Genomic DNA, 22,789 nt, shown 5'->3' on the forward strand with positions numbered 1-22,789 from the left:
TTAAAAGATTTTTTATCTCCCAAAAGCTATTTTAAATCTGGTTTGAGTACTGAGGTGCCTGAAATAACTGTATATCTAAATCACTGGGAATGCCATTAGTCTAGGGCTGCATCAGTGTCACAATAAAATGCAATACTACCTTCTCAGACCAGATGAGTTTGGAGTAAATGAGGCCATGCTAATGTTGTCCAGATCCCAAAATGACAATTTCTGAATTGATCAACTAAATTTCCAAGAAATAAGTTAATCTAATTATCTAGACATTTACTTGTGCTGACTTGCAAAATATGAATTATTTTTGCTTGCATTATGTTGGTTGATTTATGTTGTAAAGGGTAATTTTATTAAGCTTCTTAATTTGCAATTCATTTTGGTGTTGTTTTTAAATTGCCTTTTGTGTAGTGTATTTTTTTATTAAGCTAAATTGGTTTAACTAAAAGTGTGCAACGTATATTTATTCGCAGCATAGATATTAATGTTAATCTAAGCTCAATTATAGTTTATTAAAAATCAAAATGAAATAATGTGAATAGAAAGTTTACGCTGTTGACTGCATTGTACCAATGTGTCAAAAAAAATTAAAATTGTAACGCGCAAGATGCCCATCAATACTTATTAAGAACAATGTCAAATTAACATTTTCATGTAGATTATCCATAAAAGAAGACTACTTCAATCGTAAGTGTCTTCCCTCCACTGATTTTGATGGTGTCCGTGTTTGTTTTGTTGGTGGACTGTGTAACCATGATGTGCCATGAATACGCTTTAAATTGAAACTCTGTTTACTTCCACATATGTTATGCCTGATAAGCTATTATGCTGGATGTGTAATTTAGAAAAAGTATGAAGGGATAATGGATACAAATCATCTATATTCAGGTATGATATTTATATAGTGTGGGAACCGAAAAGAGATATTTGTTATGATGTATTTTTGTGCTTAGAAGATCATTGTGTTCACAGGCTGCATGCAATTTTAACATATTATCTGAGATTATTCAGTGAGAAAAGGGTTAGAGAAATGCTTTTTATCCAGACCAAAAGCAGTCACTCTGAAATTGTTGTCCTTGCTGACACAGTTTCCAACAGCTTGGGCATTGAACAGAGGACTGGTATTTAAATCTACTTGATTGTAAATAGGTGATGCAGAATATTCTCTCCAATATTAGTTAGAGTTATACAGTCATACAACACGGAAACAGACCCTTTGGGCTAATTCATCCACACTGATAAAGTTTCCCAAACTAAACTCGTCCCTAGGCATTTGTTTCTTTCTAATTCTTTAAAGTTGCTGAGTTGGACTGTCAAAGTTGAGATGCTGAGGGTGTCTGTCTTTCCCAGGCAGACTACAGCTTTCACCAAGTTGGAAAGTGTCCTATTCACTCTCCAGCACATATGGCCTACTTGCTGTCCTCTGGGTACCAAACAGGCAATTAAAGGAAGATCACTCCTGGGTAATTGCTCTTAATGCAGTGTGAATCCATGGGCTCAGGACCTCAGTTTTACCCTGTGTTGAGGGCAAAGTAGAAAATAACACTAAGCAGACATTAAAATTTCTTTACCAGAGAATCAGAGATACCTCTACATCTCTCTGCAGATTGTGCATCTCAGAAATGCTACATTGTGCATAAATACTTATCATTGTTTTTACCTAAGAATTTGAAATAATATTGTCAGCAACCTGACCATCAGGAGAGGAAAAATGAATAGGCAGACAGTGCAGGGATCCCTTGTAGCTGTTCCCCTCAATAATAAGTATACCGCTTTGGATACTTTTTGGCGGGGTGGGGAGAAATGACCTACTGGGGAAAGCCACAGCAGCCAGGTCTTTGGCCTTGAACCTGGCTCTGTTGCTCAGAAAGAGGGTGGGGAGGGAATAGGATAGTGATAGGAGAATCAATGGTTAGAGGATAAGACAGGAGATTCTGTGGTCGCAAGCAAGACTTCCAGGTGCCAAGGTCGGGGATGTCTTGGATCAAGTCTACACGATTCTTAAGGGGGCAGAAGAACAGCCAGAGGTCGTGGTTTATATCGGTACTGATGACATAGCTAGGAAGAAAGATGCGAACCTTAAAAGTGAATACAGGGAGTTAGGTTGGAAGCTAAAAGACATGATGAGCAGAGTAGTACTCTCAGGATTGTTACCGGATTGCTAATAATGAGGCTAGGAACAGACAGCGAGACAGCGAGTGTAGCTGAACACGTGGCAACTGAGCTGATGCAGGAGGGAGGACTTCAAATATATGGATCATTGAGGATCTTCTGGGGAAGTTGGGACCTGTACAAGGAGGACGAGCTGCACATGAACTGGGTAGGAGGTTTGCTTGAACTCTTCGGGAGGGATTAAACTAGTTTGGCAGGGGGTTGGGAATCGGTGCTACAGATCAAAGGATGGGGTAGCTGGTGAGCAGGCAGATACAGTGTGCAGAGTGTCTGTGAGGAAGGATAGACAGTTGATAGGGCAAAGTTGCAGTCAGTGTGATGGGTTGAAGTATGTCTATTTTAACACAAGAAGTGTCAAGAATAAGGGTAATCAACTTAGAGCATGGATCAGTATTTGGAACTACAATGTTGTGGCCATTATGGAGACTTGGATATCACAAAGGCAAGAATGGTTGTTGGATGTTCAAGGGATGTATCAAAAGGAATAGGGAGGGAGTAAAAGAGTTTAGGGAGTGACATTGCTAATCAGGGATAGTATCATAGCTGCAGAAAGGGAGGTCATCAATGAGGTTTTGTCTACAGAGTCAGTATGGGTGGACATCAGAAACCAATAAGGAGCAGTCACTTTATTGGGAGTTTTCTGTAGACCCCCTAGTAGCAACAGAGACATGGAGGAGCAGATTGAGAGGCAGATTTTGAAAAGGGTTGTTGAAATCACCCATGACAACTTCCCTAATATTGATTGAAATCTCCTCAATGCAAATAGTTTGGATGGAGCAGATTTTGTCAGCTGTGTCCAGGATGGATTCTTGATTCAATATGTAGATAGGCCAACTAGTGGGGAGCCATATTGTTGCTTGTCATCAAACCAGGTTAGCTGTCAGATCTCTTGGTGGGAGAGCATTTCGGTGATAGTGATCACAACTCCCTGACCTTTACTATACTCATGGAGAGGGATAGGAGAAGACGGTATGGGATAGTATTTAATTGAAGGAGGGGGATTTGCAATGCTATTAGGCAGGAACTGTGGAGCATAAATTGGGAGCATATATTCTCAGCGAAATGCACAACAGAAATGTGGAGGTTGTTTAGGGAGCACTTGCTGATAGAGCTGGATAGGTTCGTAGGGTAAAGGAATCTTGGATGACAAGAGATGTGGAACACCTAATCAAGAGGAAGAAGGAAGCTAGTTGAGGAACCAAGGATCAGACCGGGCTCTAGAGGGTTTCCAAGGTAGCCAGGAAGGAACAGAAGAATGGACTTGGGAGAGCTAGAAGGGGGCATAAAAAAGCCTTGGCATGTAGGATTAAGGAAAACCCCAAGTGTTCTATACTCCTATAAGGAACAAGAAGACAGCCAGAGTGAGGGTAGGGCCAAATAGGGATAGTGCAGGGAAGTTGTGCCTGGAGTTGGAGGAGATGGGGAGGTCCTTAATGAATACTTTGCTTCAGTATTCACTGCTGAGAGGGACCTTGTCATTTATGTGGGCAATGTGAAACAGGCTGATTATGCTCAAACAGGTTGATGTTAAGAAGGAGGATGAGGTGGAAATTTTGAAAAACATGAAGATAGATATGTTCCCTGGGCCGGATGGGATATACCCAAGGTTATTTCGGGAAGCAGGTTAGATGAATTGGCCATGCAAAATTGTCCATAGTGTTCAGGGATGCATAGGTTTGGTGCATTAGTCAGGGGTAAATGTAGAATAATAGGGAAGGGGAATGGATCAGGGTGGGTTGCTTTACGGAGGGTCAGTATGGACCTGTTGCGTCAAATGAATGTTTCCATGCTGTAGGAATTCTATGAATTCTGTGATGAGAGGGAAGAGATTGGTGCACCTTTGGCGATGATCTTTGCATCCACACTGTCCACTGGAGTAGTACCAGATGATTGGAGGGTGGCAAATGTTCAAGAAAGGGAATAGGGATAACCCTGGGAATTACAGACCAGTCAGTCTTGTCGGTTGTGGGCAACTTATTGGAGAGGATTCAGAGAGACCAAATTTAAGATTATTTGGAAAAGCATAGTTTGATTAGAGATAGTCAGCATGGCTTTGTGAGGGGCAGGTCATGCCTCACAAGCCTTATTGAATTCTTTGAGGATGTGACAAAACACATTGTTGAAGGTAGAGCAGTGGATTATCTGGCATTTGATTATCTAAATAAAATACTCCCCGCCTGTGTCATTTGGATAATCAAGGTTCCTCTGTATATGGATTTTAGCAAGGCATTTGGTAAAGTTTCCAATGGTAGTCTCATTCGGAAAGTAAGTATGCATGGGATACAGGGAAATTTGGCTATCTGGATACAGAATTGGATGGCCCATAGAAGACCGAGTTGGTAGTAGATGGAAAATATTCAGCTTGGAGCTCAGTGACCAGTGATGTTCCACAGGGATCTGTTCTGGGATTCTGCTCTTTGTGATTTTTATAAATGACTTGGATGAGGAAGGGTACATTAATAAGTTTGCTGATGACGCGAAGGTTAGTGGAGTTGTGGATAGCGTGGAGGGCTGTTTAAAGTTGCAACGGAACATTGACTGGATGTAAAGCTTGGCTGAGAAGTGGCAGGTGGAGTTCAACCTGTGAAGTGATTTTGAATGCAGATTACAGGGTTAAAGGCAGGAGTCTTGGCAATATGGAGGAGGAGAGGGATCTTGGCGTCCATGTGCACAGATCTATCAAAATTGCCACCCACATTGATAGGGTTATTAAGAAGATGTGTGGTGTGTTGCTTTCATTAGGGGGATTGAGTTTAAGAGCTGCTAGGTTATGCTGCAGCTCTATAAAGCCCTGGTTAGACTACACTTGGAATATTGAGTTCAGTTCTGGTCACCTCATTATAGGAAGGATGTGGAAGCTTGAGAGGGTGCAGAGGAGATCTACCAGGATGCTGCCTGGACAGAAGGGCATGTCTTATGAAGAAAGTTTGAGGGATCTAGGGCTTTTCTCATTAGAAGAAGGGTGAGAGGTGACTCGTTAGAGGTGTAGAAGATGATGAGAGGCAGAGTGGATAGCCAGAGACTTTTCCACAGGTTGGAAATGTCTATCATAAGGGGACATAATTTTAAGGTGATTGGAGGAATATTTAGGGGAGATATCAAAGGTAGGTTTTTTACGCAGCGTGGTAGGTGTGTGGAATGCACTGCCAGCGGTGGTAATAGAGTCAGATACATAGGGACGTTTAAGTGTCTCTTGGATAGGCACATGGATGAAAGTAAAATGAAGGGTATATAAGTTAGTCTTATCTTGGAGTAGGATAAAAGGTTGGTACAACATAGAGGGCTGAAGGGCCTGTACTGTGCTGTACTGTTCTGTGTTCTATGTTCTATTTCACTTTACTGCTGTCCTGGTCCTCAGTTCTATTTTATCCTTTGCATTGTCAGACTTTAACAAAAATATTTTCTTCTTGCTTTCACCAGTTTCAGTGGCTCTGAGTGTTGACCAAAATTTTCTGTTTCTAACTCATCTGAGAAAATGTAATTCCAAAATGAGTGAGACATAACTAAAAAGGAGCCTCATTTTAGGAAATGAATTTTCCAACTGAGAGAACTGTTATTCATTTTCTTAATAGTGACTCATTTAAAAAGAAAAATGGTCCATTGTATTACCATGATTTTACTGAATCATTTACGTCTTGTTAAAAGGGTATTGTTTGTTCACATGGGTATCACTGGCTAGACCAACAGTTATTGTCCCTCACTAATTGCCTGGAGGACAATTAAGAGTCAACCAAATTGTTGTGGATCTAGAGTCACATGTAGGCCAGAGCAGATAAGGATGGCAGATTGCCTTCCCTAAAGAGCATTAATGAACCAGATGGATTTTTACAACAATTGACTATTGTTACGTAGTTGCCATTGGCTATTTTCTTATTCCAAATTTTTATGTAATTCCTATTTTACTATCTGCCATGGTGGATTCAGATCTATGTCCCCAGAACATTCTTCTGTGGCTCATGGCTTACTAGTCCAGTGATATTATTACTACATCACTGTGTCCCTCAAGTGAAGGCAATATTTTGCTTTCTAACTTGTTTCCTGTTCTTAAAAAAAACCTTCAGAATAATAATTTAAAAAATTATAGGTGAATTTGCTTATACAAAAGGTCTTCACAGTAGTTAAGTGCAGTACAGTTTGACTACTTCTAATTTTTGTAAAATAAAGTTGAATATGAAAAAGGAAAGAACATAATTGCCTATATGTGATGCTTTTTGTGACTTCTCCTGAAATGTTTCACAGAAGATTTGTTACTTTGAAATGTAGTCACTATTTACTGTTCTTTGATCCCAAATGTTAAAGTTTTATTCAACAGCATTTATCCATTTCTATATCTCTACTTTTGGAAAGAAAATGTTTTCATTTGGTTACATTGCAAAATCTGGAAAAAGTTTCATGAACAGCATAAAGTGGAACTTTGAATATTGTTGACTAACATGGTACTTTTTCTTTCTCTTGCAGGGAATGATGCTGCAGAACAACACCAAAGACCAGCGTTCATGGATTATTTTGACAAACAGGAAAAAAATACTAAATCCCTTGGAAACTGTAATCGGAGTCTGCAAGAGTCTTTCCACAAATTAAAAAATCCTTTCCCTGATAATTGGAAGGTACCGCAAGATGGAGACTTTAACTTTGTAAGTAAGGATTTTAAGTGGAATAATTGGAGGTATAATCTTCTGAACAGGGAGACAATGTGTAGTGCTAATGATTAATATTCATCATAAAAGGTTTTTGATGTGATGCAAGTCTGACAGAGCAAATACCACTGTGAGGTTTACATCACTTACGCAAGAGTGATGGGCTACAAACGTTGAAAAGAATGAATTGAAACAGAAAATGCTGGCAATTCTCAGCAGGCCTGGCAGCATCTGAGCAGTATGTGACATGCGTGTCCAGGAAATGACCATCTCCCTCTGCCACTCAATGGCATTACCATCATTTACTCCCCTGTTATTAGCATATTGGGGTTGCCAGTGATCTGCACCAACCATGTAATCACTATCTATGAGAGCAAGTTAGAGATTGGCATTGAGCAGCTTCCCTTCTGACTCCATCAAAACTTGTCCACCATTTACAAGACATAATTGTAAGTGATATCTACCAGACAATGTGGAAAGTTGCTCAACTTTGACCTATACCCAAAAAACAGGACAAATCTAACCCAGCCAATTACTGCCATAAAAGTCTGCTCTTGATGATCACTAAAGTGATGTAAGAGGTCATCAACAGTGCTAAAACAGTACTGCTTAGCAATAAACTTAGCGTGAAAGATAAGGCAAAAGTATTCATAACAATCTTAAGCCAGAAGTACTGATTGGACAATGTATCCAGGCCTGCTGCAGAGGTCCCCAGCATCCTAGATGGCAGTCTTCAACATTCAGTTGACTCTATTTGATATGAAAAATGGTTGGGAGCATTGAATACTGCAAAGGCTATAGGTCCATCAATAGCACTGAAGATTTATGCTCCAGAACTTGTTGGACCCCGAGCCAAGCTGTTCCAGGATAGCTACAACACTAGCATCTACCTGACAATGTAGAAAACTCCCACAGGTATGCCCTGTGCACAAAAAACAGGACAGGTCCTACACAGCCCTATTGGTCCACTCTCAGTAAAGTGATGGAACATATCATCTGTGCTATCAACTAGCAATAACCTGTGACCTGCTCATTGAGGCTCTGTTTAGGTTCTGCCAGGGCCACCCAGCTCCTGGTTTCATTACAGCCTTGTACCAAACATGCTCAAAAGAGTTAAATTTCAGAAGGATGGTGAGAGTGAACATGCTTAATATCAAGGTCTTATTTAACCGAGTTTGAAATTAAGGAGCCTTAGCAAAACTGGAGTCATTGGGATTTCAGGGGGAAACTCTTCACTGTTTAAAGTCCTACAAAGAAAAATATTTATGGTTGTTGGAGATCAGTTATCTCAGCTCTAGGTCATCAATGCAGGAGTTATTCAGGGTACTTTTGTAGACTCAACTATCTTTCACAACTTGAGCAGTGACATTTCCTAAATCATATGGTCAGAAGTGGGAAAGTTCACAATGACTGAACAACGTTCAGATCCATCAGTGACTCCTAAGATACCAAAACGGTCTGTGTCCACATGCAGCAAAACTTGGACAATATCCAGGCTTGGGCTGATATATGGCAAGTAACATCCATACCACACAAGTGATCATCTTCAACTAAAAAGAATCTGATTGCTGTCGCAGTTTAATGTGGATAAATGTATGGTTATCCACTTTGGTAGCAAGAACAGGAAGGCAGACTACTACCTCAATGGAATCAATTTATGTAAAGGGGCAGTACAGAGAGATCTGGGTGTTCTTGTACACCAGTCAATGAAGGCAAGCATGCAGGTACAGCAGGTAGTGAAGAAGGGTAATAGCATGCTGGTCTTCATAACAAGAGGAATTGAGTATAGAAGCAAAGAGGTGCTTCTGCAGCTGTACAGGGCCCTGGTGAGACCACACCTGGAGTACTGTGTGCAGTTCTGGTCTCCAAATTTGAGAAAAGACATTCTGGCTATTGAGGGAGTGCAGCGTAGGTTCACGAGGTCAATTCCTGGAATGGCAGGATTACCATACACTGAAAGACTGAAGCAACTGGGCTTGTATACCCTTGAGTTTCGAAGATTGAGAGGGGATCTGATTGAGACGTATAAGATTATGAAAGGATTGGACACTCTGGCAGTAGGAAACATATTTCCACTGATGGGTGAGTGCCGAACCAGAGGACACAGCTTAGAAATACGGGGTAGACCATTTAGGACAGAGCTCAGGAGAAACTTCTTCACCCAGAGAAGTTGAGTGTGTGGCATGCTCTGCCACAGGGGGCAGTGGAGGCCCACTCTCTGGATGCATTTAACATAGAACATAGAACATAGAAGAATACAGCGCAGTACAGGCCCTTTTGCCCTCGATGTTGCGCCGATCCAATCCACCTAACCTATACTAACCCACTATCCTCCATATACCTATCCAATGCCCGCTTAAATGCCCATAAAGAGGGAGAGTCCACCACTGCTACTGGCAGGGCATTCCATGAACTTACGACTCGCTGAGTGAAGAACCTACCCCTAACTTCAGTCCTATATCTACCCCCCCTTAATTTAAAGCTATGCCCCCTTGTAATACCCGACTCCATACGCGGGAAAAGGTTCACACTGTCAACCCTATCTAACCCCCTAATCATCTTGTACACCTCAATCAAGTCACCCCTAAACCTTCTTTTCTCTAATGAAAACAGCCCCAAGTGTCTCAGTCTTTCCTCATATGATCTTCCTTCCATACCAGGCAACATCCTGGTAAACCTCCTCTGCACCCGTTCCAGTGCCTCCACATCCTTCCTATAGTATGGCGACCAAAACTGCACACAATATTCCAGATGCGGCCGCACCAGAGTCTTATACAACTGCATCATGACCTCAGGACTCCGGAACTCAATTCCTCTACCAATAAAAGCCAGTACGCCATATGCCTTCCTCACCGCACTATTTACCTGGGTGGCAACTTTCAGAGATCTGTGTACATGGACACCAAGATCCCTCTGCTCATCCACACTACCAAGTATCCGACCATTAGCCCAGTACCCCATCTTTTTGTTATTCTTCCCAAAGTGAATCACCTCACACTTAGCTACATTGAATTCCATTTGCCACCTTTCTGCCCAGCTCTGCAGCTTCTCTATATCCTGCTGTAACCTGCCACATCCTTCCTCACTGTCAACAACTCCTCCGACTTTCGTATCATCCGCAAACTTGCTCACCCAACCTTCTAACCCCTCTTCCAGGTCATTTATAAAAATGACAAACAGCAATGGTCCCAAAACAGATCCTTGCGGAACACCGCTAGTGACGGCACTCCATGAAGAAACTTTGCCATCAACTACTACCCTCTGTCTTCTTCCATCCAGCCAATTCCTAATCCAAACCTCCAACTCACCCTCAATGCCATATCTCCGTATTTTCTGCAGTAGCCTACCATGGGGAACCTTATCAAACGCCTTACTAAAATCCATATATACCACATCTACCGCTTTCCCCTCATCAACCTCCTTCGTCACCTTTTCAAAGAATTCAATAAGGTTTGTGAGGCACGACCTGCCCTTCACAAAACCATGCTGACTATCCTTGATCACATTATTCCTATCCAGATGTTCATAAATCCTATCCCTTACAATTCTCTCTAAGACTTTGCCCACAACAGAAGTGAGACTCACCGGCCTATAGTTACTAGGGTTATCCCTACTCCCCTTTTTGAACAAGGGAACCACATTTGCTATCCTCCAGTCTTCTGGCACTACTCCTGTAGACAAAGAGGACATAAAAATCAAGGCCAATGGCTCTGCAATCTCCTCCCTTGCTTCCCAGAGAATCCTAGGATAAATGCCATCAGGCCCAGGGGACTTATCTATTTTCACCTTTTCCAGGATTTCCAACACCTCTTCTCTACATACCTCAAAGCCATCCATTCTACTTATTTGTGACTCAGTATTCACATCGACGACAATGCCCTGTTCCTGAGTAAATACTGAAGAAAAGTATTCATTCAGTGTCTCCCCAATCTCTTCCGCCTCCACACGCAACTTCCCACTACTATCCTTGACTGGACCTATTCCTACCCTAGTCATTCTTTTATTCCTAACATACCTATAGAAAGCCTTAGGGTTTTCCCAAATCCTACCGACTAAGGACCTTTCATGTCCCCTCCTTGCTGCTCTTAGCTCTCTCTTCAGGTCCTTCCTGGCTACCCTATAACTCTCAATCGCCCCAATTGAACCTTCATGTCTCATCTTGAGATAGGCCGCCCTCTTCCATTTAACAAGGGATTCCAATTCCTTATTAAACCACGGCTCCCTCGCACGACTCTTTCCTCCCTGCCTGACAGGTACATAATTATCAAGGACACTCAATAGTTGCTCCTTGAACAAGCTCCACATATCATTTACACTCTTGCCTTGGAGTCTACTTTTCCAAGCCACACATCCTAAGTCATGCCTCACCGCATCATAATTTCCCTGACCCCAGCTATAACTCTTGCCCTGTAGTACACACTTATCCCTCTCCATCACGAGAGTAAAAATCACCGAATTATGGTCACTATCCCCAAAGTGCTCACCTACCTCTAATTCTAACACCTGGCCTGGTTCGTTACCCAGAACCAAATCCAGTATGGCCTCACCTCTTGTTGGCCTGTCTACATATTGTGTCAGGAAACTCTCTTGCACACATTGAACAAACACTGACCCATCTAACGAACTTGAGCTATAGCTTTCCCAATCAATATCAGGAAAGTTAAAGTCCCCCATAACAACCACCCTATTACTGTCACTCATCTCCTGAATCACCTTCCCTATCCTTTCTTCAATGATTCTAGGACTATTAGGAGGCCTGTAAAAGACTCCTAACAGGGTGACCTCACCTTTCCTATTCCTAACCTCAGCCCAAACTACCTCAGATGGCAAGTCCTCATCCATCGTCCTTTCCACCACTGTAATACTATCTTTGACAAGCAATGCCACACCTCCCCCTCTTTTACCCCCACCTCTGACCCTACTAAAACATTTAAATCCTGGAACCTGCAACAGCCAATCCTGTCCCTGTTCTAGCCATGTCTCCGTAATAGCCACAACATCGAAGTCCCAAAGGAGTTCGGCCTATTTAAGAAGGAGTTGGATAGAGCTCTCAAAGATAGTGGAATCAAGGGTTATGGAGATAAGGCAGGAACAGGATACTGATTAGGAATGATCAGCCATGATTATATTGAATGGTGGTGCAGGCTCGAAGGGCTGAATGGCCTACTCCTGCACCTATTGTCTATTGTCTATTGCCATCACTGAATTCCCCACTATTGACATCTTGGGCATTACCATTCAGAAACTGAACAGGACTAGCCACAAGTATTGTGGGCTACAGGAGCAGGACAGATGCTAGGAATCCCATAGGATGTAACTCACCTTCTGACTTCCTGAAGCCTATTCACCATCTACAATTCAGGAGTGTGATGGAATACTTGCCTGGATGATTGCAACTCCAACTGTACTGAAGAAGCTCAACACCATTCAGAACAAAGAAGCCCATTTGATAGGCACCCCAGCCACCACTTCCAATATTCACTCACATCACCACCAATGCACAGTACCTGCAGTGAGCATCTTCTCCCAAGATGCACTGCAGATGGTAACTCGCCTAGGTTTCTCCAACAGCACCTTTTGAAACCTATGACCTCTACCACCCTGAAGGTCAAGTGCAGATAGCTAGCAAGTTCCCCTCAAAGTCGCACACCATCCTCGATTTTGGACCAACATCTGGTCAAAATCATGAAGCACCCTTCTTAACAACACTGTGGGTGTCCTTACACCCCAAGGGTTACAATAGTTGAAGTCAGTTCACCACCACCTTCTTCAGGGCAATTTAGCTGGACAGTAAATGTTAGCCTGTCCCGTGTCAGCCATGAACAAATATATAAAGAAATGAAAGCATAATGTCCATCCTCCCTAATAGTTAAATGTTAGCCAAATGTCCACGCCAGCACCTAGACTTTAATCAATGCCAGGCCTTGACTGCAGAACACTCTGGGTTCATCTCTAGGTCAGATGGCCATGCTGAGGCCATACCATGTCAAAAGACCATCCTGCCAGGCTGTGAAGGGACTGCCATGCCGGGCCGATGAGAGACCATTGCGCCAAGCCGCTGGATCAAGAGGCTGATGAGCCATGCTGGGAGACTGCTCTACTGGGCTAGGAGACAGCCACAGTGGGCCAAGAGGCCATCATGCTGTGCCAAATGATTGCCATGCCGGGTAGAGAGATTGCCACGCTGGATCTGCACTGTGGCTGAGGTTTTGAGTTGGCACAAGGAAAAACTTTCCTCATTCCTGAAGAAGGGCTAATGCCCGAAACGTCGATTCTCCTGTTCCCTAGATGCTGCCTGACCTGCTGCGCTTCTCCAGCAACACATTTCCATCTCTGATCTCCAGCATCTGCAGACCTCATTTTCTCTACAAGGAAAAAAGCACAAAGGAGAAAATATACTGCCATCTCATTCCTTAGTTTAAATGTTTGGGATTTGACATGCTTGTCAGACAATTTCCTCAAGGATATTTGTAATGTACTAAGGTGTTCCTGAGAATTCAGTCATAGCACAGGCACTCTGCTCTCATATGCTTTTTCCTATAATGAGTTAAGCTATGTAGAAAGAATACTTGCATTATATTCTGTACACCTTTCATGACCACAACATCATTTTTCAGTTGAAGTATTCTTGAATTGGAATAGATATTGTCCCTTTCACTTTTAATTGCTAACATTGAATTCACCTGACACAGCAGATAAGCCTCAGTTCAATATTGTGAGGCCATCTTTTTTTTGGGATTGTGGCGCTGTCTTTTTGGGGCAGTGGCGAAAGATTATTCACCGAATGCCAGGGCTCCATATAAATGCAAATTTGCAGAAGGAGAGCCTAACACGCTCAAGAAAATAGCATGAAATCCAATGCTGGGACAAGGCAAGTTGGTGCTAAAAGCTTACTCATGTTATTTGGTCTAGAGCACAAAAACATGACCACAGGACTGTTTGTATGTGGTGAACAGATACCCAACATGACAGCTTTTGGCAGCACCACAGCTAGGAAGCTGGAACCATATCCAAATATTGTGGGCTCCGTTTTGGGGGAAATAAGATTTGAGCAACTGGGCAGAAAGCTGTCAGTGTGGCATTCTGAGCTGGAGCCTGGTCACCTGATAACTGATTGCAGGAAGAAGTAGTAAGTGGACTGCTAGGTTGAGTTGGAATCGCTGTGAAGGAAATTTTAAAAACCAAAATGCTCCAAAGACAGGAGTGTTGAAATATCTCTTGAGGAAGACCAGCATTTAAATATTTGTTGGGATCACTGATGCCTGAGTGGGTTGCTCAGAAAGTTTGTGGGATCTGTCATGGTTGTGACTGTTATTTAATGTGCAATAAGTGGTGTACTCCATAATGGTTTGCAGGTTAATTTATGTTTATTTCATATTAGTTCTGGATTCGTTCTTATTCTTTCATAGGATGTGGATATTGGTGGCAAGGTCAGCATTTCTTCCTCGTCTCTAATTGACCTTGAAATGTATAGTTGACCCAGTTCAGCTTGATGGCAGCATTTAAATGCAGACATATACTGTAAGTTGATCAAAGATGTTGTAAGGGTTGTTAAAGAGGGCACATGTCAGATGCTAATATTCATGTATGTGGGGTGCGTGTGGCCAGTGTCCATGAACCAAATCATCTGCCGACATTTCCGCCACCTCCAAACAGACCCCACCACCAGGAATATATTTCCCTCCCCACCCCTTTCCGCCTTCCGCAAAGACCGTTCCCTCCGTGACTACCTGGTCAGGTCCACGCCCCCCTACAACTCACCCTCCAATCCTGGCACCTTCCCCTGCCACCGCAGGAATTGCAAAACCTGTGCCCACACCTCCTCCCTCACCTCCGTCCAAGGCCCTAAAGGAGCCTTCCACATCCATCAAAGTTTTACCTGCACATCCACCAATATCATTTATTATATCTGTTGCTCCCGATACGGTCATCTCGATATTGGGGAGACTGGACGCCTCCTAGCAGAGCGCTTTAGGGAACATCTCCAGAACACCCGCACCAATCAACCACATCGCCCTGTGGCCCAACATTTCAACTCCCCCTCCCACTCTGCCGAGGACATGGAGGTCCTGGGCCTCCTTCACCGCCGCTCCCTTACCACCAGACGCCTGGAGGAAGAACGCCTCATCTTCTGCCTCGGAACACTTCAATTCCAAGGCATCAATGTGGACTTCAACGATTTCCTCATTTCCCCTTCCCCCACCTCACCCCAGTTCCAAACTTCCAGCTCAGCACTGTCCCCATGACTTGTCCTACCTATCTATCGTCTTTTCCACCTATCCACTCCACCCTTTCCCCCTGACCTATCACCTTCATTCCCTCCCCCACTCACCTATTGTACTCTGTACTACTTTCTCCCCAATCCCACCCTCCTCTCACTTATCTCTCCACCCTTCAGGCTCTCTGCCTGTATTCCTGATGAAGGGCTTTTGCCCGAAACGTCGATTTTACTGCTCCTTGGAGTCTGCCTGAACTGCTGTGCTCTTCCAGCACCACTAATCCAGAATCTGGTTTCCAGCATCTGTAGTCATTGTTTTTACCTATCAAGTCATTGGTGCCCTGTGACAAAGGGACGTCCTTCTAAGTAAGCAATGAGCTGAAGTCACCAGGTCTGCACTCTGAGAGTTCTCATTGTCTAGTTGGTTTGGATTGTTTGGTAAGTTAGGAAGCTGAATATCAATAAGGCAAACTGGGCCATTAATAAGGCATTTATCAAGCATTAAAACACTGAATTGGAAACTTGCTCGTGATTAACAAAGAACTTACCTTGCAGCTTGTCAGATGCAGTGAGATGCACCCAATGTCAAGACAGGACACACCTGACTTGTTGCCCACTTCTGCAGGAGACCAGCACTTAGTTAAAACACTTAGACATCCAGTGCAGACGCAATGGCTGAAATGGCCTCATTCTGCACACTAACAATTCCATGATTCTGGTTGCAATTATAATCCAGAGGAGAGTAATAAAAGTAATCAAATAAAAGAGATTTTAATAAATGTACAATATGTTGTTATGATTTAGGAATTTGGACTTTAAAGTAGAAGTAAAATAAACGTGGGGTTTTGGTTCCAAATGAAATAATTGTTTGAGGTCAAAAAGTCATTTGGAATAATATAATTTCCAAGAAAGCTTGTGACATTGGATAGGTGTCCAGTATGATACTGTGTTGTTCACTGATAAAGTTTTTACAAAGGAGAAAGTGAGCACTGCAGATGCTAGAGCTCAGAGTCGAGTGTAGTGCTGGAAAAGCACAGCAGATCAGGCAGCATCCGAGGAGCAGGAGAATCGACGTTTTGAGCATAAGCCCTTCATCAGGAAAAGTTTTTATGAAGTTGAACTTGTATGACAGACAGCAAAAACAGACCAGGGGTCACCAGTGATTTTGGTTCAGAAGAGAACAATTTCAGAATAACAAAAGGTTTTTTTAGTTTGTCAAGTCTTCAAGCTGTGAGAATTTATGTAGAAGTTTTCAAGCTCTCAGAACTGAAATGAGGTTTAGGCCATGAGAACTGGAAAGAAGTCTCTCAGTCATTAAATTTCGAAAATGTAAATTAAATAATAAGTTAAAGAATTAAAGTAGGAGTAACAGTATCAATAAGATTGAATATCTACAAAAGGTATTGCTGGGGAAGAGAATGGTATTTTTGTTTTGCAGTTTGTGTTAAGATCTTTTCAGATTGATTTACAAGTGTATTTCCATAGCTTTGTTTATTTATTTTGTGTAATACGTGTGTGTTAATTTGTTAAAAGAACGTAGATATCCTCATGTGAATTTTCAGTAATTAACTACCACAATAACCAATTGCAAAAATAAAACTATCAGCCAGTTTCATTTTGGTTATCTGTACCATAGTAATCACTTATGATTTCCATGTATGAAGGCTTTTTAAAAAGGGCAAAGATTTGCTCAGTAGCTTTGAACAGAGAGACTCACTATTGAATATTTAGTAATTGCCTTTTATGGATTTGATTTAGCATATTTTAAATACCCAGCCTAACCATAAAAGAGTACTGCTTCTTGTAAACTTTAATTAATTATGGAAATTTGTTACTTTCTAGTATAATGTACAAATGAGTATCAAAACAGATTAACAGCAATATTAAAACAGCATGGTGGCTCAGTGGTTAGCACTACTGCCTCACAGCACCATGGTTCTAGGTTCAATTCCAGCCTCGGGGGACTGTCCGTGTGGAGTTTGCACATTTTCCCCGTGTCTGCATGGGTTTCCTCCGGGTGCTCCGGTTTCCTCCCACAGTCCAAAGATGTGCAGCCAGGTGAATTGGCTATACTAAATTGACATATTGTTAGGTGCATTAGTCAGAGGGAATGGGGTCTGGGTGGGTTACTCTTCAGAAGGTCGGTGTGGACTGGTTGGGCCAAAGGGCCTGTTTCCACACTGTAGAGAATCTAACCAATAAAGTGAAAATATTTATTTCATTGAACATTTAGCGAATGTGATAAAATTAATTGTTAGTGAATACCAAAATGCAAATGTAGCTTTTTTTAAAAAATGTTATTTATAATCCTCTTAACTTTCTCATCAAACAATAGTTTGAGAGCTTCTTACTTTAAGTGTGTGGTGGTCCTATTTCTAAGGGGGATTCTTCAGGATTGCAGAAATTTATTACATGCATAAAAACATCAGTAAATATAAATAAAATATCCCCAAGGACATAGCTGATCTGTTTCTGATTCGAATTCCACATTCCTATTTGCTTCCAATAATCCTTGATTTTCCTGACTCAAGACTCTATCCACCTCTGTGCCTTTAACATTCCTATCTGTACTACCTTCTGAGACAGGGTGTTCAAAGTTGCACAACCCTCTGAGATAGCCCCCCATCTCTGTCATAGAGAGTCATAGAGACGTACAGCATGGAAACAGGCCCTTCGGTCCAACCCATCCATGCCAAACAGATATCCCAACCCAATCTACTCCCACCTGCCAGCACCCGGCCCATATCCCTCCAAACCCTTTCTATTCATATACCCATCCAAATTCCTCTTAAACGTTGCAATTGTACCAGCCTCCACCACATCCTCTGGCAGCTCATTCCATACACGTATGTTTTAAAAAATTCTCAAGGTCAGGTTCGTAGGAGAGTAGTCTGACACAGAACAAACGACCAAGAGGCGAGTCTGCTAGAATATAAGTGTCTTATTCCCCGCAGCGTCGCCACAACCAGGTCTCGTACTTACAACGGGTCTGGTTTATACTCACTCTACGTGTTACCGGAACTGGGAGCCGTCAGTTCTCGTAGAGCGGTTGCCAACAACCCACGCTCGGCGGTTAAACGCAACCCCGGAGCAGACTCCCGGGTCTGGCTTATACTCACTCTACATGTTACCGGAACTGGGAGCCGTCAGTTCTCGTAGAGCGGTTGCCAACAACCCACGCTCGGCGGTTAAACGTAACCCCGGAGCAGACTCCCGGGTCTGGCTTATACTCACTCTACATGTTACCGGAACTGGGAGCCGTCAGTTCTCGTAGAGCGGTTGCCAACAACCCACGCTCGGCGGTTAAACGTAACCCCGGAGCAGACTCCCGGGTCTGGCTTATACTCACTCTACATGTTACCGGAACTGGGAGCCGTCAGTTCTCGTAGAGCGGTTGCCAACAACCCACGCTCGGCGGTTAAACGTAACCCCGGAGCAGACTCACCGAACTGGAGACTTTTCCAGCTGATATACTCTTTTCCAGATATAAACATTCATGTGAACAGCAGAGCAAGGCTAAAAAACACATTCCATTCTGGTTACATACAGATAAGAAGATTCACACGGGGAGGTGTGTAATAAGATTCACACGGGACTAAGCAACACCTCCATTCCGGTTAGATTCACACATGTATTGGGACATAATTTTAACCCTTTCACCACAACGTACCACCCTCTGCGTGAAAAAGTTGCCCCTTAGGTCTCTTTTATATCTTTTCCCCCTCACCCTAAACCTATGCCCTCTAGTTCTGGACTCCCCAACCCCAGGGAAAAGACTTTGCCTATTTATCCTATCTATGCCCCTCATAATTTTGTAAACCTCTATAAGGTCACCCCTCAGCCTCCGATGCTCCAGGGAAAATAGCCCCAGCCTGTTCAGCCTCTCCCTGTAGTTCAGATCCTCCAAACCTGGCAACATCCTTGTAAATCTTTTCTGAACCCTTTCAAGTTTCACAACATCTTTCCGATAGGAAAGAGACCAGAATTACACGCAATATTCCAACAGTGGCCTAACCAATGTCCTGTACAGTGGCAACATGACCTCCCAACTCCTGTACTCAATACTCTGACCAATAAAGGAAAGCATACCAAACGCCGCCTTCACTATCCTATCCACGTGCGAGTCCACTTTCAAGGAGCTATGAACCTGCACTCCAAGGTCTCTTTGTTGAGCAACACTCCCTAGGACCTTACCATTAAGTGTATATGTCCTGCTAAGATTTGCTTTCCCAAAATGCAGCAGCTCGCATTTATCTGAATTAAACTCCATCTGCCACTTCTCAGCCCATTGGCCCATCTGGTCAAGATCCTGTTGTGATCTGAGGTAACCTCCTTCACTGTCCACTACACCTCCAATTTTGGTGTCATCTGCAAACTTACTAACTGTACCTCTTATGCTCGCATCCAAATCATTTAAGTAAATGACAAAAAGTAGAGGACCCAGCACCGATCCTTGTGGCACTTCACTAGTCACAGGCCTCCAGTCTGAAAAAAACCCTCCACCACCACCCTCTGTCTTCTACCTTTGAGCTAGTTCTGTATCCACATGGCTAGTTCTCCCTGTATTCCATGAGATCTAACCTTGCTAATCAGTCTCCCATGGGGAACCTTGTCAAACGCCTTACTGAAGTCCATATAGATCACATCTACTGCTCTGCCCTCATCAATCTTCTTTGTTACTTCATCAAAAAACTCAATCAAGTTTGTGAGACATGATTTCCCACGCACAAAGCCATGTTGACTATCCCGAATCAGTCCTTGCCTTTCCAAATACATATACATCCTGTCCCTCAGGGTTCCCCCCAACAACTTGCCCACCACCGAGGTCAGGCTCACTGGTCTATAGTTCCCTGGCTTGTCCTTACCACCCTTCTTAAACAGTGGCACCACCTTTGCCAACCTCCAGTCTTCCGGCACCTCACCTGTAACTATCGATGATACAAATATCTCAGCAAGAGGCCCAGCAATCACTTATCTAGTTTCCCACAGAGTTCTAGGGTACACCTGATCAGGTCCTGGGGATTTATCCAGTTTTTTTCGAAAAAGGGCAAACCGTAATGTTAAAACAGTGCCCTATTTTTGTAGACTGATCATCAAGAGGAAATATTCTTTCCACATCCAATCTGTGAAGACTAAAAAGGATTTTATACACTAATCAAATCACCCCAAACTCTCCTGAATTCTATTGGGAAAATGTCTATTCTGTCCAATCTCTCCATATAAGACATTCTCGGAAACAATCTAGTGAACCTCTTGTAAACTACTTCCAATTAATTTACATTTTTCCTTAATAAGGAGACCAAAACTGCACACAGTATTTGAGCTGTGGTCCCACCAATCTTCTGTACAACTGAAGCACAATATCTTTACTTTTATATTCAATTTCTCATGTAATAAAGCCCTTCTTGATTATTTGCTGTACCTGTGTACTAACGCTTTGTGACGTATGCACTAGAGCGCACAAATCCCTCTGCCCCTTGGAATTCTGCAGTTGTTCTTAATTGAAGCAGTACACTTTTTTTCTTTATTCCTCCTGCCAAAGTAAACAAATTCACATTTTCCCACATTATATTCCATTTGTTAGATTTATGCCCATTCAATCTGTCCAAGTCCATCTGTAACTTATGTTTTCTTCACAATGTACTTTCCTACCTACCTTGCTGTTATCGGCAAATTTATCTATTATGCCAGCTTTCCCTTCATCTAAGTCATTGATGTAAATTATAGAAATTTGAGGGCTTAGCACAGGGCTTGTAGGACTCCACTTGTTAGATTTTGCCAGTCAAAGAAAAGCCATTTATATATGTTCTGTTTTTTGCCAGCCAGCTAACCTTTTATGAATGCTATTTTACCCTGTGTACCATCAGCTTTTACTTTGCACAATATCCTCTGATTTGATAATTTTTTTTAAATCTTCTGAGAAACCAAATATTGTCTATGTATAGGTTTCCCTTTATTCACAGTGCATGTCACATCTTCAAAAACGCCAATAAATTTGGTAACCATCATTTCCATTTGAAAAAAAACTATGCTGAGTTTTCTCATTTACCTTGAATTACTCAGTGTTTTTCCAATTAATTTATTTTGTATTTATTTGCTTGTGGGAAGTGTGCATCACTGGTTGGGCTGGCATTTATTGCCCATCCCTAGTTGCCCTTGAAAAGGTGATAGTGAGCTGCCTCCTTGAGCTTCTATTGTTCTGAGCTATAGGTACCCACAATGGCCTTTAGGGAGAGAATTCTAAGATTTTTACCCAGCCATACTAAGAAATGGCGATATATTTCCAAACCAGGATAATGAGTACCTTAAAGGGGAGCTTACATGTGGTGGTGGTGGTCCCAAATATCTGCTGTCTTGTCCTTCCAGATGGAAGTGGTCTTGGCCTTGGAAGGTGCTGCCTAAGGATCTTTGGTGAACTTGTGCAGCTACAATCTCTTTAATAACCAGCTGTGACACCTACTCCTCAACAGACATGAAGCTAACCTGCTTAGAGTTTCCAGTGATCTGCCTCCCTTGTTTTACTAGTGGGGTTATATTTACGACATTCCAGTCCAATGGAACTTTTCTTGAATCTAGGGAATTAAGAACAAGATGACTCCAACACACAATTTACTGCAGTATCAACCTTGTTTAAGACACTATGATGATCATCGGGATCCAGAAACATTTTAGCCCATAGCTCCATCAGTTTGCTTAGTACCTCTTCCCTGATGATTATAATTTTGCTAAGTTGCTCTCTCCCTTCCACTGCCTGGTTTGCAGATATTATTGAAATGCTTTTTGAGTTGTCTATAGTGAAGAGAAAGCAAAATCAGAATTAGAGCAGTTGCTCAGGTAGCAGAGAGAAGATGGTGGCATTGTGGAGCACAGAAAATCACTGACCGCCTTTCTGCACTAGGCATTTCAGTTAATTAGTAAAATACAGGCTCGCAATCTCTGTCCAGTCTGGCTGGGCCTGGTGGCGTGGCCTCCTTTTCTGGTCTACAGAATCGAGAGAGAGAGAGCCTCCATTTGAAAACCTTGTGCACGAGCAAGTTGAGTTCGCTATCTGTAAAGCAGGGTGTGATCTTTCCCACCTGAGCCACATTCCTGTGTGAGAATAGTCCAGCAGCACTATTGTGAAGGGCAGTTCTTGGCTTTTAGCATCTGAAGTGGTGTGCAGATGGGGTATAAATACTTACCTTACCACCAGCAGTGCAAGGTCACACACTGGAGAGCACTGCCACTCTACTGCTTTGTGATTGCACAAGATGCATTGGATGGGTAACTAATAAGGTGAGGAGCAAGGAAGTGTCGCCATGATGCCATCAAACTCTCAGAAAATTATACAGCTTAAAAATGGAAAATCCAGCCCAAAGTACTATTATTATTATTTCTTTGATTCGTAATTTTTCTCTATAAGCTTGCCTACACCCTTCATCTCATTACTTTTATATTAAAATATATTTAAGTGCTTTATAAACTATTGAACAGACTAACTGAATATCTTAATTCAAATATTAACTTTTCTCTGGAAGATGTTGGTCTCAAGTGAATTCTACAATTCCACATTGACACTGGGAAGGAAGGAATATGTTGAGTTGTGTGAGATTTTCATTGCATGTGCCCACAATTGTGAAAACCAGCCAGCAGGGGTCATGAGCTTTGTAACACACAGGTGAAATACTGATAATCATTAGTCCGTCACCAGTGGTATTTCTAAGAGGACCATTTTGTCATGATTAGAGCTTACCACAAGGAATATATCACAGCAATGTAACCGTGCCAGCTT

The 22,789-nt window shown here is 42.5% G+C and overlaps 1 protein-coding gene across 3 annotated transcripts in view; it reads left to right on the forward strand.

Annotated features, from left to right (window-relative positions):
- Positions 1-22,789, forward strand: part of stk3 (serine/threonine kinase 3 (STE20 homolog, yeast)) — a 449,830-nt gene that overhangs the window by 376,510 nt on the left and 50,531 nt on the right. For all 3 annotated transcript variants that reach the window (XR_006311343.2, XM_043687660.2, XM_043687663.2), the window contains one exon: positions 6,622-6,797. Coding sequence is in view for 2 of the 3 variants with exons in the window: in XM_043687660.2 (XP_043543595.2) it covers positions 6,622-6,797 (176 nt within the window). In the remaining variant the exon portion in view is untranslated. The remainder of the gene's footprint in view (positions 1-6,621; positions 6,798-22,789) is intronic.

The sequence above is a fragment of the Chiloscyllium plagiosum genome, unplaced genomic scaffold, assembly GCF_037043375.1.
Source record: "Chiloscyllium plagiosum isolate Xiang-an unplaced genomic scaffold, Cpla_swu_hap1 HiC_scaffold_4, whole genome shotgun sequence".
NCBI classification, from domain to species: domain Eukaryota; kingdom Metazoa; phylum Chordata; class Chondrichthyes; order Orectolobiformes; family Hemiscylliidae; genus Chiloscyllium; species Chiloscyllium plagiosum.